Here is a 19,859-nt window from a genome sequence, read left to right as displayed (position 1 = left end):
AAAGAAAGAAAGAAAGAAAGAAAGAAAGAAAGAAAGAAAGAAAGAAAACAAACCTGACAAACTAGATGCATCCAGAGGAAGGGAGGATCATGAGGAGGGTGGTGATAAAGCCAAGAACCACTGCACCTGGAGAATGCTTGAGGAACTGGATATACTTTGGAGAAGTAAAAACTAAGTAAAAATATGATCCTAGGCTTCAGACATTTGAAAAATTTTTTATGGAAGATCCCTCCTTTCATTTTGCTTTCTTAAATGATAGTTGTATTCAAGTGTCTGTACTGGTTTAAAGTTTACTCCTGAATCTTTGTGTATAATTTAAAAACAGATGTCAGAAAATATTTTTCAAGTGAAAGCTTACAATCAGACAAGTAGTTTCCATGAGGCAGGTTAAATGGTAGGTCTATTATAAAAGTATCACAATAGCTAGATTTAAAAATAGTGATTAAACTGTGCCACATTCACAGTGATACACACAGTATTTCACTGCAAGATATACCAACATTTTTACCTCAAATCCCAAGTTATAAAAAGGCTTTTTCTCACCCAGAAAAAGTTATATTGATAGACAAATATACCACTTTTGAGAATAGAATAAGAATGTTTTGTCCTATCCTTGTTTAGTCCAAGGAATTAAACTTTCCCAAAAGGTTGGGATCTGTGGGGTGGACATGGCATGACGAGTGCCGCTAGGCCTTTTGCACAGAGGCTGTAAGAAGTGTTGAACAGTCTCATTTATAAACTGTTTTTGCCTCATGAAATGGTATTAAACTTGATCTTTCTAATTGTTTATATTTAAGTAATTTTAAAAAGATGTTAATATATTTATATTCATCTCATATTTCTGCTGTAACCAATTACCATAAATTTAGTGGCTTGAAGCAAAACAAATTTAATATGTTACAGTTCTGGAGGTCAGAAGTCCAAACCAGATTTCACTGGGCTACATAGTGGGGTATTGGCAGGGCTGCCTTCCTTCTGGAGGCTCTGGGGAGAATCTCTTCCCTTAACTCTTCCAACTTCTAGAGCCCATTTGCATTCCTTGGCTTGTGGCCCCTTCCTCCATCTTCAAAGCTAACAGTAGCCCATGGTGTCTTCTGCTTTATCATTATGAAACGGACTCTCCTGCCTCCCTCTTTCACTTGTAAGGACTTCTGTGATTACATCGGATGTACCCTGACAGTCCAGGATAGTCTCCTCATCTCAGAATCCTTAATTGATCTGCAAAGTCCCTTTTGCCATGTGAGGTAACATGTTCACAGGTTCTGAGGACTAGCACGTGGACATCTGTAGGGGCCAGTGTGATACCTACCAGTCTCTTTGTATTTAAACTAAGCTCTGTGTAGTATACATCATAACAGAAATTGTTTGTAGTTCATTTTGAGTTCTAGAAGGTAGAGCTAGGATTGGTTGGATGGTTGGAAATTACACACAGACTTTTTTCCCCCAATTATAGAGAGAACTGTCCAACAATAGAAAACATTTGAAAAGGAGTGGTTTGTGTGTGTATCTAAGGAAAAGCTCCTTTCAGGTGTTGAAACACCGGCTGACTAGTCAGCAGTGATGTCAAGGAGATGCCTGCATTGGGTGGGAGACTGTATTAAGTGGCCTCTCAGATTTTTTTTAACTATTAAGTTTTTTTTTAATTTTTTATTGTTATGTTAATCACCATATATTACATCATTTGTTTTGGTGTAGTGTTCCATGATTCATTGTTTGTGCATAACACCCAGTGCTCCATGCAGAATGTGCCCTCTTTAATACCCATCACCAGGCTAACCCATCCCCCTACCCTCCTCCCCTCTAGAAACCTCAGTTTTTTAACTATTAAGTTTTTCTGTCTGTGCTAAAGGTCAAAGAATGTAATAGGGCTCTTCAGAGAAACAGAATACATGTATACATGTAATTCTGTGCAATATAGCCAGTATGTTTGAAAAACAATTGTGTGCATTTATTTCAAATTACTCTGTGAACTATCTTCTAAGTTTTACTATCTGCGTCAAAGAATTAGTTTAGCTGTATGTAAATCATACTGAAGATTTAGTGTTTGGAAATAGTAATCAGTAAGCTTATTTTGAAGAATATATCACTTTTTGGAGAAAAGGTATTTTTAAAAAGAGTATTTTCAATCAGTTGTGAGAGTTAGCTTCTTCTTTATAAAGCTTTAATTTATATTGAAAATTTCAGGAACATGTATCTTTTGCTAGCCATATTTTACCAGTACTAGATTTTATGTAAACGTGTTAACTTGTCCTTTTAGAAAACTTATTTCTTCCTCACTTATGATTATATCCCACATTTTTTCCTAGAGCATGAAGGGAAAAAGCAAAAGTAGTCATGACTTGCTTAAGGATGATCCCCATCTCAGTTCTGTTCCAGCCGTTGGAAGGTTAGTATGCTACAAGTGTGATCCTAAATTATTTTCTGGCTCAGATATTTTCTTGCTGCCTTTGTGAGAAAATGGTCAGTTCTCTCTCTCTCTCTCTCTCTCTCTCTCTCTCTCTCTCTCTTTTTTTGTAAAGATTTACTTATTTGAGTGAGAGCACACACTGAGGGGTTTGGGAGTGTTAGAGAGAGAGGGCAAGAGAACCTCAAGCAGACTCCCCACTGAGTGCAGAGCCCAGTGCGGGACTCAGTCTCACATCCCTGAGATCACGACCTGAGCAGAAATCCAGAGTCGGACACTTAACTGCCTAAGCCACCCAGGCGCCCTGGTCAGTTCTCTTAAGTCCAATTTTTTTAACTCAGACAAATAACGAAAGCATTTTGGTGATGGACGTAGCAGAGCTTCTAGCGTAATGGAGGGAAGCACTCTGGCCCCTTTCATTTCATCTTGCTATCTATTTCTGTTGAACTAATTAAATTTAAATTTAATTGCTAAACTTAAATCTTGGGATAGTTTGAATAGGAAATGGTTTGCTTTAAAAGTTTAATGTTTAATTCAAAGTTACTTTGTTAGCTTTTTCCTTAAAGCCCATTTTTGTGCCAGTTGGTATGATGGGTAAACAAGGCAGAGTCGAAAGGTTTTGTGAAGTCACCACATTTTAGACCAATCCATTGAGTAGTTATTTCTTATATATTTTAGTAGTTAACAGAAAATGTCTATCTCTCTTGCTTCTCTTGGAGAAGGGAAGATGTCTTACTGTTAAATACAATTGCACATGATATATTGGGCCAGTGTCTCAAAGGGGGATTAAAATGCTATTGCACTGAGTTTAGCTTGTTTTCAAAAATTCTATTTAAAAAAAAAGTCTCTTCTTAATATCCTTGTATTTGAAGGATTTGTTTTTTTCAGCCAGAGTACATCAAGCCAATGGTAGAAATTGTTTTCTGTAATCCTTTGTTCATAAACAGCAACGTTGGTTGTTGTTTGCTTTTTTCTGTTAATTCTAGTGAATTCATATGTGTGCTCATGGAGCATACTTCTTATTCTATTCGTAAAAATGACTCTTTTGTAGAATGTTTCTATTCTACAATTCCATTCTGAAATTCCTATGTTGAAATAGGTTTTTGAGGGCGCCTGGGTGGCTCAGTCATTAAGCGTCTGCCTTTGGCTCAGCTCATGGTCCCAGGGTCCTGGGATCGAGCCCCACATCGGGCTCCCTGCTCAGCGGGAAGCCTGCTCTCCCTCTCCCACTCCCCCTGCTTGTGTTCCTGCTCTCGCTGTCTCTCTCTCTCTCTGTCAAATAAATAAATAAAATCTTAAAAAAAAAAAAGAAATAAGTTTTTGAACTGTTAATCCTAGCAAAATATTCTAAATTTTGAATAATCCTAAAGTTTACATAAGTTTAGTAGTTTCACTTTGAAGCTAAAATTTTCTTGTTTTCATTCTTTTTGTAGTGAAAAAGGTGATGCAGTAGGAGATTCAGCTAATGTAAGTATTAATTTTAATATATAGTTTGAACAACTAATAGAAAATGTTTATAAAAACTTAATTTTTTTCCTTAAAGGTAGTGTATGTTACTTTTATAATTATATATTTAAAATTTTGAAAAAAGGAGGATTCTGGGAAGTAATTGGTATGACTGAGATTATAGGAAGAAATCTCAGCTTCTCTACCTCCTCCTCATTCTACTTGAATTAATCTCTGGTTGAGGTCAGTATGCTCGCCAACTGCCTGCAGAAGCCACATTTCCCACTGGGAAAGAATAGGAATGTAGATAGACACAATATCCTGGGTGATACAGGAGTACAGCCCATGTTGCACAGAAGGGCTGTGGGTTAAGTGAGCAAACACCCCTTATTTGGGTATCCCATACTTACATAGTTGGCCTAGAGCAGACCCTCAGGAGTATTCCCACCTGGAACAGATTCTTCAAGCCCTTACTAATTCAAGACAAAACAAAACAAAAAACAAAACTGGCCTAGAATGCAATGAGGAGAGTCTGGAATGGATCTCTGGGAGTTTAAGGGGAAATGGGATGCCTGGCAAACACTCCACTTCAATTTCTACAGGATGGAGAATATGAAGGTGTAGAGCATGATGAATATATTGATGGTGATGAGAAGAATCTAATGAGAGAAAGAATTGCAAAAAAGTTAAAAAAGGACACAAGTGGAAATGTTAAGTCAGCTGGAGAGGGAGAAGTGAAGAAATCAGTTAGCCGCAGGTGAGTCAATTACTGTGCTTCTGGGTGTCAGTCTGTCTTTTTATACTTCACTTTAAATTAGTATTAAGTCCTCTATTCAACTTATTTTTTTGAAACACAATTTTCATGATATTTGATATGTATACCATTTGTTTGGAGGCCTAAAATAGACCAGTTTCAAAGTACTTACAGCAATGGTCCCGTGAGTCAAATTCTTCTTCATTTCTTTCTAATCTCTCCTTTAAAAGCCTCTAAATTTTTATATGTGGGGTAAACAACATATTAGTTAGATATGGAAGGCTGTGTTTGTTTAATATGAATACGAACAGTAGAGTATTGTATAGAATGAAAAGAGAAGTCCTCAGATTTAGATGAGTAAAATTTGTCAGAATTGGTTATGAAAGTATTTGGGCCTGAAGACGTTCTTTAATATCTTTTCAAGTCTGATTTATACCATATACCTCTCCTAATCTCAGTGGTATCAAAAAGAAATTTCAGGAAATGTCTGATGGTAAAGAATTGTTGAGTTTTGTGACTCCTGAAATGCAATTTAATTGAAAAACTCTCCTTTGTGACTCTGATATCACAACTGTATGGTATATATTTTAAATAATATTGCTTTAAAGATTTTATTTTTATTATTTATTTGAGAGAGAGAGAGAGAGAGAGTGCACGCACAGAGAGACAGTGAGAGCGAGGAGAAGGAGCCGGATGCAGGGCTTGATCCCAGGACCGTGGGATCATGACTCTAGCCAAAGTGAGACGCTTAACTGACTGAGCCACCCAGGCACCCCTAAATAATATTGCTTTATAAATGTTTTCAGGGTGCCTGGATGGCTCAGTCAGTTAAGTGTCTCATTTTGGCTAGAGTCATGATCTCAGGGTCCTGGGATCGAGCCCTGAGTCAGGCTCCCCGCTCAGCAGGGAATCTGCTTCTCCTTATCCCTCTCCCTCTGCCCTTCCCACGACTCGTTCTTTATCTCAAATAAATAAATAAAATCTTTAAAAATGTTTCTTTGGATCACCTACATTTGGGAATAAGATAGATGTAACTACATATAAACAATATTCTTTTTTTCTGCTATCTCTCAACTTCATATAGAAAAACTTTAAAAGAATGCAAAACATTTCCATGTTTCCATTGCTTCATTCCCTCAGTTTTTTCCTTTATGTAACCAGAAAAGTTCCCAGAAATTCCCACTGATGGTATGAACTTTAATATTCGGAAATAGTATTTAACTGTAGTAGAATACCTTTGTGCCACTACTGACAATATTTTAGGGCTTATACATCACATCAGCTCAGTAAATTTAAGTCAGATTACATATACAATCAATATATTTTTTCTCCCTCTCTCATTCAAGACATGCATTTTCTGATTGTTAAGAGCTATGAATTTTTTAAAGATTAGGTTTGTAATGTGACAAAAAATACATTTTCAGTTTTTTTAAAGATTTATTTATATTTAGAGACAGAGAGAGAGAGCACATGCGTGAGCGGGGAGAGGTGGGGAGGAGCAGAGGGAGAGGGAGTGAGAGACTCTCAAACAGACTCTGCACTGAGCACAGAGCCTGACACGGGGCTCCATCTCGAAACCCTGAGATCGTGACCTGAGCCAAAACCAAGAGTCGGATGCTGAACCAACTGAGCCACACAGTGCCCCCATTTTTAGTTTTTAATAGATGAAACAAATAGTTGTTATGTTTAAGTGCATAATTCCTCAATTCTACTGTCTTATTGGCTTAAATACAATTTCCAATACTTATATACCCTGTAATTAGAATAATTTATAATTTAGCAGAGCTGAATTTTCTTTAAGAACTAAATAAAGCTTATTTGGCAAAATTTGCCTTAATAAATAGTGAAAACACCAAAACATCTAATTTTTAAAAAAAAATTTTATTTATTTTTTTTTAAAGATTTATTTATTTATTTGACAGAGAGAGACACAGCGAGAGAGGGAACACAAGCGGGGGGAGTGGGAGAGGGAGAAGCAGGCTTCCCGCTGAGCAGGGAGCCCGACTGGGGGCTCCATCTCAGGGCCCTGGGATCATGACCTGAGTCTAAGGCCCACGCTTAACGACTGAGCCAGCCAGGCGCCCCTAATTTTTTTTTTAAAGATTTATTTATTTATTTGACAGAGAGAGACACAGTGAGAGAGGGAACACAAGCAGGGGGAGTGGGAGAGGGAGAAGCAGGCCTCCCACGGAGTAGGGAGCCCGATGCGGGGCTCGATCCCAGGACCCTGGGATCATGACCTGAGCCAAAGGCAGACGCTTAATGACTGAGCCACCCAGGCGCCCCTAAAACATCTAATTTTTTTAAAGATTTATTTATTTATTTGAGAGAGAGAGAGACCATGCAGACGAGTTGGGAGAGGGGCAGAGGGAGAAAGAGAGAATCCCAAGTAGACTCCCTGCCGAGTGCAAAGCCCAACCCAGAGCTCCATCACAGGACCCTGAGAGCATGACCTGAGCCAAAATCAAGAGTGGGATGCTTAACCGACTGAGACATTCAGGCACCCCCAAAACATCTATTTTTAACTGTTTCCCTCTTCCCCCAGATATTTCAATATTCACATCCTTCTTCCTCCTTCTGTCCTACCTCTCCTGCCTACAAAGAGAAGTAAAAGAAAAATAAGGAGATCAGGATAGAGGAGAAAGTATAGAATTTCAAAGGGAAAATACAGTTTTTCACTTTTACCTAGAAATATCCATGTTTGTCTCATGACCCCTTGAGTGTAAAAACATTCCACAATTATTAGTACTTTTGGTTAGTTATACCAGGTTCGTTATAGTTTGTCTCAAGTTAATTTTATGTTAAAAAAAAACCAGAAAAATCTCTAAGAGTCTTAAAAAATTGTAATGTGGTAAAAAAAAAAAAAGATAGTTAAATTTAAAGGAATATCACTACTCAGTCTAAGTTGAATTATAATGGGTATAGCTGCCAGCCAGATAGGATGTCCATGTGAAATCATTATCTATTCAAATATTCAGCCTTTTCATCTGCGTGTGCTAGAAGTAGTCCATTATCCTTCAGTCATTTTCTGATTCAAGCAATAAGATCAGGGAATAGACTAGCCTACCAGTGCTTTAGGCAAGGAGTATAATTTTACTGAAAATTTGTGGTATTGCTTTTGTTGGTTAAGAAACATCTGGACCCTGTTAAAGCTGTTTATCACTTCGGATGTTAAATCTACAAGCAGGTTTGTTGAGTACTTAATGTGTAAGCCGGGGGATGGTATTTAACAATATAGTTTTCAACAAATTTACACAGAGTAGAATCTTCTTAATAATGTATTCTCAGCAGTGTCTCCAGTTGTTAACACTGTTGAAAACTGGTTAGGAGTTGAAGAGAAAAAAAGTCCAAAGCACTTCCTACCTTCTCTCCTTTCTTTTCTCTCATTATATCTATTTTGACTTCATAGGATTTATGTCCCTTTCCTCCTCCTTTTCTAAATATGTCAGTCTCACTCTCTCACCCAGCCCATCTTCTTTGAGCCTATACCTTCACGCCTGGCTGTTGATGAGCAGAATCACACCACCACGGACAAGTCCAGCCTTAGCTGTGCCCCCATTGCTCCTTCATTTCCCACCCCCCACGGTGCTTAGTTCAAACCTGGAGCTCACTGTCTCTAACAGATCACCTGGCTTCCTGCTCTGTGAAATAAGAGTAACTCCTTCCACTCATTCTTTTCTTTTCCCCTCCCTACCCTTTGAGACTAATTCTTAGTTCCTTCTCCTCTGCTGCAAAGGGAGAGGAATCTCTCTACCCAAAGTGATTCCATCTTCTTTTCCATCCTTAGTTTTCTCTCTTCACTGGTTTCTTTCCTTCAGTTCACGAATAGACTTAAATCTCTCCCAGCATTCGAGAGTAAAAACAAACAAGACCACTCCATTTTATTTCCTGTCCCCACCTTATTACTTCCCATTTATTTCTAAATACCCATCAGCTTCTCCCTCATCATTCCACTGAAACTACTCTCACTAAGGCCTTCTAATTGGCAAATCTAATGGCTACTTTGCAATTTTTGTTTTTCTTGGTGTCTCTGCTGTGGAATTTTGGGCTTTTCTTTTTACCTCTTGTCTCTTGAAACCCATTTTGTTCGGGAACTTTGCTACTTAAATTGTGATCTGTAGACGAGTAGCATTAGTATCACTTGGGAAATAGTTAGAAATGCTGAGTTTCAGGCCCTGTTCCACACTTGAGGAATCAATCTGCATTCTACCAAGAACCCCAGCTGATCTGTATGCACACAAACTTTTGAAAAGCACTCCTCTAGAATACTAATTTTTATTCCCCCTGTTACTGGACTAGTTCAAGTTTATATGTCATCTTACCTCCAAGGTCAGCAACTTGGTAGTACCATCTCTGACTCCTCGGGGCATACATATTACACCTTTCTTACAAGTCTGTGATAGTATGACATTAGCTTACGCCTTTATTTCCTGCCTTGTGTACTCTTATACTGTAACCTTCTTGAAGTTAACTTTCTTGAAGGTAGAGATTATATCTATTTATGTTTGTATTGCTATGGTCAAACATCAGAGGTACGCAAATATTTGTATAAAAGAATGAACAACAACATCAAAATTATTGAATCTTTCTTTGACAAATCACTTTCACCTCTAGATCTTGTAAGTAACTTGCTTGTATTTATCACATGGGATTTATTGGTTTACCTATCTATCCCTTGCCTAGACTAAATTCCTTCAGAGATTGTGTCCTCTTTATCTTTTCTTTTAAAAAAGATTTTATTTATTTGAGACAGAGAACAAGCAGGGGAGGGGCAGAGGGAGAGGGAGAAGCAAACTCCCCACTGAGCAGGGAACCAGATGCAGGGCTCGATCCCGATCATGACCTGAGCCAAAGGCAGATGCTTAACCAGCCAATTGAGCCACCCAGGTGCCCTGTGTCCTTTTTATGTTTACATCCTCCAAGTCTAGTATAATAAGTAGATGGTCCTTAAAGTTTGTATGAGTGGATTAATAAATGAATAAACATATTTGTGATGCATTAGAGAAATGGTTTTTCATTCCCAACTGCCTGTTAGATTCACTGGTGGAACATTCAAAGAAATACTGATCACTAGGCCCTACTTCCACAGATTCTGAATCATTTGGTCAGAAGTGAAACCTGGACACATCCTCCTTTTTAACTTTCTAGTTTTTAATTGAAGTATGATATACATACAGAATATATTTGTCTTAGCTCTATTTCACAGTGCACATATCACAATTATACAGCTTGCTAAATTTTTACAAACCAAATATACCCGTATACCCATCATCCAGATCAAGAAACAGAAAATTCCATCACCCAGAAATCTCCCTCTTGCCACATTTTGGTTACTTCTTCCCTCACCCCCTCAGAGTAACTGCTTTTCTCACTTCTAAGAACAGATATTAGTTTAGGGCAACAATACTTTGTAAAATCTCCCCAGATATACTAATGTGCCTCCAGGGTTAAGAACTCTACTCCCCACCACACACATACTCCCTTGATTACTTCTGAGGTACAGAATACTGTAAAAGTAGATTTAAAAAATCGTACTGTCACCTCAGATAATTTTTGTAGTCTAACAGTGATAAGACATTTATATCAACTGAATTTAGTTTTAATCTTTGAAAAACATTGAACGGTCAGTATAGTGGGACTCAAATAATTTTATAAGAAATAAAATATGACCTTTGAGTGTTTCTGATGTTTTTAAAAGATAGGTGCTGCTAAAAACTTCAATCAGTGTCTTTCTACCTTTTCTGTACATTTAGATCACCTGAGAACAGGCTCCACCCCTGATTGAATAAGTCAATCAGAATTTGTGGTACAGGGAGCATAAGCTTAAGAAAGCACCCCAGGTTATTCTAATATGCACTCAAGGTTAATTGTAAATTTGGGATTATTTGGAGCTTGTCTTTTGGAAAATCCTATTTTAAAAGTTGATTGTAAAGAATTATTTTTTTGCCTGTAGATGGAGCCCAACTTCTGCAAGTTAATCCTGTAAACCAAATTGAGTTGTCTGCCCTACTATTTTTTAACATCTGTGTATTGATTTATAATAAACGACCGAAGAGTAAAATCGGATGTAACAAGCAGACCAAATAGTTAGAAATCAATGGTTTGTTGTGGTGGTTATAATCATTATGGAAATTTGGTCTTTGTGTAACTTCTATCAAATGTAATTGTATTGTGATTACTCTTCTAAATTATTCTCATCAAATTGAAATATAAATAAAAAAATACACATACCCTCAAATTATAGTCATCAAACATTTGATAGAAATGTTTCAAGGTTAACTAGAATGGTATTAGTTTTGATGTTTGATCAGCTGTGTTCTGTTTATCCATCATATTTAGCTGACCTTCTTCATAAAACCACTGTCTTATTTGGTAAAATTCAGTGGAAATTTATTTTAGTTATGACCTGTGTTAATTGACTGAATATGAAATATCATTATTATGATAGCACCAGGAATTTGGATATGGATATTGAAGTTGAAATTGAGATTAAAGATCTGATGAGTTGGATTGAACTTTAAATTATGAAGCAAGAGAAAATGTAGTCATAAATACCTCCTGAGTATACTCCCTGAGGCCTGGGTGAACACCCGAATTAGATATGCCGATTGCCGTCTCTCAAGTGTCTCTTTGTTGGGTCTGACATGTTACTAGGATTTCTTACTTCCCAGGATTTCTAGCCGTCTCAAAAAAATTTGTAACTTTTCTCTCAGCCTTGGGGACTGTCTTAGTCTTAATATGATCCTCATAGGAAGTACAAATTCAAAAAGATAATACAGTATTTAAATTTCAAAAATTTAGAAGATAGTGGGACACCTGGGTGTCTCAGTCGGTTAAGCGTCTGCCTTCAGCTCAGGTCATCATCCCAGGGTCCTGGGATCGAGTCCCGCATCGGGCTCCCTGCTCAGCGAGGAGCCTGCTTCTCCCTCTGCCTGCGGTCCCCCTTCTTATGCTCTCTCTCTGACAAATAAATAAAAAAATCTTTTAAAAAAATTTAAAAGATAGTATGCATTTTTAAATTATAGTACAAATTTTAAAAGATAATAACAAAGATTGAAATCCACAGGTATTCTAACGACTCTGTATGAACCATTAGAATCATCATCTGTAAGATCCTCTTCTTCCTCTCATGCAAACATTTACAAGCAAGGAGTACCTTAACCATTTAGAGCATTTCTGCTTCCTTTTACCTTCCTTTGCTCCGAGATGTACTGAAGCAGATGGTAAAAAAGAGGAAGAGAAAGAAATGTGAGATCTATATAGTGGGTAACTGGTCTCTGAATAAAGAAAATTTGCAGTTACTATTTTTTTGGTATGGAGTAGTAGTGGTCCAATTATTGTATTTTCAGGAGATATTCGGGTTTATCAGCAGATACTAAGCTTTGGAGCAGTCCTAATTTTAGTGCGGTTTGCATGGTAACTTGTCCTAGACCTTGATTTTTATTTTTTGTATGTTCTTTCCTGAGCAGTAATCCTATTCTCAAACACATGCTACTCCTCTTGCCAGACACTACAGGAACTGCTATGTGCCAGACAGTGCCAGACTCCCGGAACATGAAAATAAAGGAGAAATGATTTCTGTCTGCAAGCGTTCATCATATAGTGTAAAAGTGACATTATAAACAATTAATTACAATTCAGAGCACTTGACAAGTACTCTAAGAGACATGCATGCAAATTATTAAGGATGTTAAGTAGGAAGTATATATTTCTGGAAAAGATCAAAATACCAGGTCAAAAAAGAGTTGAATGTAAAATTGCCATTTTTGTAGATCAAGAACAGTTAAATATTAGCAATTTCATAAGTTATACCCTAATGCTAATAAGATAGACCATTATTTGGAGGCACTATTGGAAAGAAATAACATTTTAGCATGAAGTCCATTCCTTTAAATTAGTGTTGTATAATCCCCCAATGTAGACTAGACGGTTTATTTTACTGCCTTTACCTATTACATTTAAAATATTGGAATAGTAAAAATTATAATATAAACCATAGTATCATTTGGCATTTTTGGCAAGCTTCCATTTTTCTTCTGTTTGGGTCTTTATAGCAAGGATTTTTGGATATTCTGAACAAAACTGTTTCTTGGGCTATTTGAAATAAAAAAACACTTTTAAAATGCCCAGGTAGTTCACTGAGATCCTTAATCCACATCCAAGGGATCACCTTCAAAATAAAAGAAAAAAAAAAAACCCTTGAACTTCAGTTATATACTTCAGAAATACGACAGCCCTACTGTTTTTACAGTTAGATTTCAAATGGCAGACAGGAAGCAGTGAAATGCACACGTGGGGGAGATTCTCCTGTCAAAATGGAGGAGAGGTATTTGCATCTCTTTAGAATTACCCTTGAGCATTATATTCCATTGATCTGGTAGTAGAAGTTGTTTTTGGAGAATGCAATTGTACATTTGAAATGCAGTGTTGAGATTATATGCAAAAAACATTCTTTAAGTTATTCAAGGATTCGAGGAAATGTTCCCTACCCTGGAAATCTAGTCACATTGAAGAGTTTTGAAATTCATTGCTTTCCTACTTTCCTTATCTGTAGTTTGTGAATTTACCTATAAATTAAATTGGCAAGTATACGGGTACCTGGGTGGCTTGGTCGGTTAAGCGTCTGACTCTTGGTTTTGGCTCAGGTCATGATCTCAGGGTCCTGAGATCGAGCCCTGTGTCACTATTCCAAAATTCTTTCCCTCTTCCTCTCCTTACCCCTCTACCCCTCCCCCTACTCACATGTGCTCCCTCTCTCTCTCTCAAATAAATAAATAAAATCTTTAAAAAAAAATAAATTGGCAGGTATAATTTGGATAAAATACACAACAAAGAGGCCACTCAAGATGCAAAGATCTTCGTTTAACACAAAGTTAAAAGCACTTGAAGTTACATACGGGCCTGAGGGAGATTTATAATTAGTGATTCTATTTTTTCTTCCTCTAGTTTTCTCTCTGGATCCTTTCCCCCCTAACCGTTCAGGGATTTTACCACCTTTCAGGTATGGCTTTGCTTATGCACAATGAGTTCCTCCTTTGTACCAGGCACTGTGCTAGGTCCTAGGATGCTGAGATTAGTAAGTCTGAGTTTCTTTACAAGTTGCTTAGTGTCTAGTAAAGGGACACAGTTGTATGAACAGATGAGGGCTGTGAGGTATTCCTAGATGCTTTAGGCAGACAGTTGTTGTTATTTCACAAGTATTTCTTGTTCTACAGTGTTACTGCTTTGCCAAGTCAATTTATTTTTCTAATTTGACCTCCATAACAAAGCTACAAGGTATAGTCTATATTATGATTCTCATTTTAAAAGTAAAGAAAACTATACTTAAAGAGGTTAAGTGTTTTGTGTGTAGAAAGTGGCAAATCCGGTCCTTGAACCTGCTGTGGCCTGACCCCTCTCCAGAGCCCAGAGAAGGGTTGGCCAGGGCCAGCTCACATGTGTCCAGCTGACATGTAACTCTCACAGGGGATGTTTCTAGCAAAGGTATGACATCATGTTAGAAATATTATTCTATATGAGTGTAGGGGATGGATTGGAGGAAGGAGACTGAAACAGAAAGACATTATTACATTCGTCCAAAGGAGAGGTAATAAGGGTCTAATTCACTAAAGTAGTATCTATGGGGATGGATTTAGAGATAATAAGGAGGTAACAGATTTGGATATAGGAGACCCAAAGGAAAAAGATATACTCCAGATGACTCCTATGTTTCTGGCTTAGATAACTTGGCTGAGTGGTGGCGATAAGTATTGGGATAGGAGCTCTAGATGTTCCTAACGCTCCCCTCAGACATTTTCGTCCTTTTAGTCCTTCCTGATATTCTTCAATGCCCTACATATAAACATACTGAATTGCTTCCTTTATTAGTCAGCTTAAGTTAGGTTATGCTATGGTAACAAACAATCCCCACATCCTATGGGTTAAACCTAATGTTTGTTCTCTTGTTCTGGCTACATCCTGGCAAGATTTGTAGATAGACTCCCCATCACTTACCTTCATGGGCCCAGAATGAAGGAGAAGCCTCTTGCTGAGAGGCACAGCAGAAGGAAAAGAGTGACAATGGAATCATATACTAGCTATTAAAGCTTCTGCTTAGACATGGCATTCATCACTTCACCATTTCATTGGTGAGAGCACGTGATGTGGCCAAACCTGGTATGGTGAAGTATAAACCTTTTCCAAGAAGGAGCACTGTATGCTTAGAAACAGTAATGTAATCTCCAGGCTTTGTGCTTTAACCAGGAATTACTGTAAATACCTGTGACTGTGTAATAAATTTAGTCATCATCTTCCTGGTGGACAGGACAAAAAAAGACATAATAAACATTACTTAACTGCCATTATCTGAATTTTAAAAAGAAGGATATCACTTCCTAATAATTATCACATACTTTTTAAAAGTTATAAAATTCTAAAAGAAATTCTGTCTAAAAGAAACTATCTTTCCACAAGGGGTGGAGAAGAGTACAATGACTGTCTTCCACAGGTTTCACAGAAGATGCAGAAACACTTCATATATACATAACGTTAAATCATAACTTTCTAATATATCTTAAGGATCCTTTCATTGTAGGGAATAGAAACCTGCTTAAAAAACTATTTTTCTATAAAGGGATTTTACATATAAACTGAAGGAATTTCTGCATAAAGGAATAGAGGGAGTTGCACAGAATCCAGATAAAAGAATTGCATACAAGCCTGACAGGAACAGAAGATGTCAGAAACTTATATTTTCTCTCCTTCTGCAGCCTCAGCTCTCCTTTTCTTTGTTCATTTGTTCTGTTACTTCATTTGTTCTGTTACAATCTTGTGTTTTCTTTGTAGGGCTCTAGCCCACAAAGTCTCTTGCAGTTCAGCCCTTCAGAAGTAAATTGACTTTATTTCTGTGTCCCAAAGCCTGACTCTCCAGAGAGAAAATCTTACTGGCTTGGCTTGGGTTAGCAATCCATTTATGTCATCGAAGAGGGCAGGGATGGTGGAGGGGCTCTTAGAAAGCCATGAGATATGTAGGTGTGACAGAGATGGCTTGTCCCTCCATCATCCACTTCCCTTCGTATTTAGTAATGAGAACCCAGATACTTAGCTGGACTCATGACTGCCTCATTAAAACACATTCACCACACTCCTTTGTAGCAAGGCAAGGCCTTGTGACCAAATTCTGGCTAATGAGATGAAACAGATAGTATCAGACTTTCAGGCAATCTTTTCTAAAGGGAAGAGGGGAGGGGCTAGCCTTGGTGGAATAGAGAGGTTGAAAGAGCCTGGGTCCTTGAAGACCTCATGGAGCCACGATTCTAGCTTGGATTGCCTATCTGGAGTTGTTGGATGTGGGATAAAATAACATTCAAGTTATTTAAAGCCACATTATTTGGAGTTTCTATTAAGTGTAACAGAGCCTAAACCTAACTGATACAGTAAGGCTGTTTCTTCCAGGGTTATGAGTAGGGTAGGTTCTCTAAGATGGGAATGTGGGCAGAGAGGAAATGAGTAGCTGTTTCATTATTTTTAATAGCCTTCTTAGTTGGTTTTTGTCTTGTTCCTGGAAGAGAATCTTATTAATTAATAACACCCAACGTCTTCACTGCTCTTCTCACTTTTGGCTGATCACCTTGCTCCTTATTTTATTATGAAAACAGAAGTAGTGAGAGAAATTCCTCATTTTCCCACCAACAATGTACCCATCTGCATCTGAAATTCTCATAATGCTTCTGGCAAAGGCAACCGCTTTACTCTGTGCTCTGGTCCTCACACCCTTCAGTTCTTTTACACACTTTGGCCAAGCTGTTATCCACCTTACTCTTGTGGCTCACTTCAAACGCGGCATATTGTCCTTCTTGCTGTTTCATGGACACACAAAGCTCATTCTTTTTTCAGGCCTTTTTCAGTTACCTTCAGGTAACTTTGGGTTACCTCAGCTTGAAAGTTTCTTCTCTAAGATAATCTTAGTAACCATTCCTTCTCTTCATGCAGTTCCTTGCACAAACATCGTTTTTTCAGACCACACTATTTAAAATAACTCCCTCCATGCCTATCAGGGGTACATATCCAAATAACCAAGACAAACTTTTAAAATTTGTTTGGCTTTTAAAAAAATGCATCTGCTAGGATCCACACCCTTCAGAAAACAAAAACACCAAACAAACAAAAAATTCATCAGTAGTGCTAGGATGTGATTGGCTCATAGTTTTTGCAGCCAAATAATTAGTGATGGAAATACACACGTTACTTAGCCTTTTCCTATATGCTGGGAGCATAGGTGAATACAGGTAAATGAGGTTTAGAATAAAGGTTGAATGCAGATATCCATCTTTTTCAAAACTAGGCTCAGATGTTTGCAGAAGGCAAGGTCATTCTATTCTAAGGAGACAATGTAAGAGGGTTTCTTCTCCCAACCATCATCAGTTTTCTACAAGTTCTATAACTTTTTTAAGAACAATTACCATAATATTTCATCAACATTAATCTAAAAGAGTGGATTTTGTTCAATTTTGTTCACCTTATCGAATCTTTGCCTTTATTTGAGCTTGTCTTTTTAAAAGTAGACACAATATGAACTATTTAGTAATGACCTACTTTGAAGAGGGATCTCACAGATTTCATTACAGTTCTTTCCTACCTTTTTGCCAACTTTGATACATTAATAATATTTGATCTCTCTTCTCTCCTTAGTCTTTCTTGTTTAGATATTGCTACACCATGTGTATTAGTTCATTCAGTGTATTTGTGTATTCATGTTGATTTCAATGTGTTTACTATTTAAATGCACCTATGTGAGTGTTAAACCTTAAATAGGATTTCCATTATTATTTTGAAGTATATCAGAAGCTTACTGCATTTTTCATGTAATTTTGTATTTATTATTCTTCTACTCACTTAAGTTTCTCTTTCATTTTATAAGATCCTTAATACATTTTCCTGGTATTGCTCATTGCTAATTTTGTCATGTCAAGTAGTCTGCTTTCTGTTTTAAAATTTATAGTGTTGATTTAGTGACTTCTTTAAAGAATTATTTTGTTTAAACAGTCTTAAATTTGTAATATGAGAATGGGTAGGTTTCTGTTCCTACTGAAAAGTACTTTTCTTATGGTCAAAGGCAGATATTAACTGGCATATGAGCTTATGTACAAAATCCTTTCTCTATAATTTGTATTTTCAATTTACACACACGCACATGTATACACAAACACACAGTCAACAGACAGGAAGCTAGATTTGTCCTTTGCTGTATATCGGATTTTCTGGATTCTGTGAAAAAGAATGTTTTCTTAATTATGAAAATTGTATAATGACTTCCTGCCAGTTTTTCTTCCTTTTAGATAAGCATTTACTTTTTTGGACTTACTAATCATTACAAATCAATAGAAAATGTCTGGATATGCTTATTTGTTCACAATATTGACTATAACTTGAAATAATCTTAAAGACAGTCTTTGTTAAAGGGAATTAAAAAGAAAACCCCTTGGCTTGGCTTCAGAGAGTTTAGAAAGATACCGTGTAGGCCTTATACAAAAACTAGAGTGTTAGAGTCCTTGCATCTTATATCCTGCTGCTATACGATAAGACTCAGTTTTAGTTGTAGGGTATATAGGGTATATGTACTTGCCCAGTCACCTAGATATATAGCTGACCTGTGGAAGTACATTTAGTGTGATGGAAGGTGAGAATGTCTAATCCTGATGCTGCTGGAGAGTGGCCCAGAAATTGAAAGCCAAGATAACATTGCAAAGTTGTTCACCAGCCTTAACTGTTTGGCTTTATGCTCATCATTCTATTCTTAGGTAGGATTTATCAGTAGTCCAGTGAAGTTTTAAAAATTATCTTTTCTTCGTTTTATTGTTTGAGCCTATGCTGTGTAGTATGGAAAGAATTTTGGAACAAAATGTGTTTACATTTTAGTAGATATTTAAAGGTTTTTCTCATGGTTTTTGTAGTAAATGAATTAGTGAGGAAAATACATATATTACTTAACCTTCTCCTATATGTTCGGAACATAGGTAAATAAAGGTAAACAGGTTAAAAAGCAGGTCTGGATCTAGATTATCTGTCTTTTCCAATGCTAAGCTCAGATGTTTACAGAAGACAAGGTTACTCTATTCTAGATAGACAAAGTGAGAGAGAGTCCTTTCTCTTAACTAAACTACCTTTGCTTCTAAGCTGTGCCAGTGAATAGCAACAATTTTAAGTAGCAATAAAGGAACATAACACCTGTTATAGTATGTAAACACGGCCTACAACAATAATTAAACACCTAAGAGCCTGGCCTCCAGAGGAGGGTTACAACCTAAAGATGGTGGGCCTATAGCATCACCACTTTAGGCCATAAGATGGAAGGATATCTGCATTGGCTTAATTCATGGACTCTAAAGATAATAGAGAGCCTTTTACAATTATAAACTCTTTTATTAACTCAAAATAATTTTCATAAAACACTGATGAAATGCTGTTTATTCCAACAAAAAAGCATAAAAGGAATGTATGAGAAGATTAATATCAGTTTGTTCTTGCTAAAAGTTTTTCAAGTAGCATTTGAAGAATGTTTATAAATTCATACTGTATATATCTTTGGTTTTTTTATTTTTTATTGTTACGTTAATCACCATACATCATTAGTTCTTGATGTAGTGTTCCATGATTCATTGTTTGTGCATAACACCCAGTGCTCCACGCAGAACGTGCCCTCCTTAATACCCATCACCAGGCTGACCCATCCCCCCACCCCCCTCCCCTCTAGAACCCTCAGTTTGTTTTTCAGAGTCCATCGTCTCTCATGGTTCGTCTACCCCTCCGACTTACTCCCCTTTATTCTTCCCCTCCTGCTATCTTCTTCTTTTTCTTTTTTCCTAACATATCTTGCATTATTTGCTTCAGAAGTACAGATGCGTGATTCAGCAGTCTTGCACGATTCACAGCGCTCACCATAGCACATACCCTCCCCAATGTCTATCACCCAGCCACCCCATCCCTCCCACCCCCCCCACTCAGCAACACTCAGTTTGTTTCCTGAGATTAAGAATTCCTCATATCAGTGAGGTCATATGATACATGTCTTTCTCTGATTGACTTATTTCACTCAGCATAACACCCTCCAGTTCCATCCATGTCGTTGCAAATGGCAAGATCTCATTCCTTTTGATGGCTGCATAATATTCCATTGTGTATATATACGACATCTTCTTTATCCATTCATCTGTCGAAGGACATCTTGGCTCTTTCCACAGTTTGGCTATTGTGGACATTGCTGCTATAAACATTGGG

The 19,859-nt window shown here is 37.2% G+C and overlaps 1 protein-coding gene across 4 annotated transcripts in view; it reads left to right on the top strand.

Annotated features, from left to right (window-relative positions):
* Positions 1–19,859, top strand: part of CWC27 (CWC27 spliceosome associated cyclophilin) — a 212,029-nt gene that overhangs the window by 28,444 nt on the left and 163,726 nt on the right. For all 4 annotated transcript variants that reach the window (XM_073905418.1, XM_073905419.1, XM_025892373.2 and 1 more), the window contains 3 exons: positions 2,307–2,386; positions 3,838–3,871; positions 4,453–4,607. In XM_073905418.1, coding sequence (XP_073761519.1) covers positions 2,307–2,386; positions 3,838–3,871; positions 4,453–4,607 — 269 coding nt within the window. The remainder of the gene's footprint in view (positions 1–2,306; positions 2,387–3,837; positions 3,872–4,452; positions 4,608–19,859) is intronic.

This window comes from Callorhinus ursinus, unplaced genomic scaffold, assembly GCF_003265705.2.
Source record: "Callorhinus ursinus isolate GAN/ISIS: 27379988/994484 unplaced genomic scaffold, GSC_fseal_2.0 scaffold23, whole genome shotgun sequence".
Taxonomy (NCBI): Eukaryota; Metazoa; Chordata; class Mammalia; order Carnivora; family Otariidae; genus Callorhinus; species Callorhinus ursinus.
Note: the sequence above shows the minus strand (reverse complement) of the source record. Positions and strands in the feature narration are given on the sequence as shown.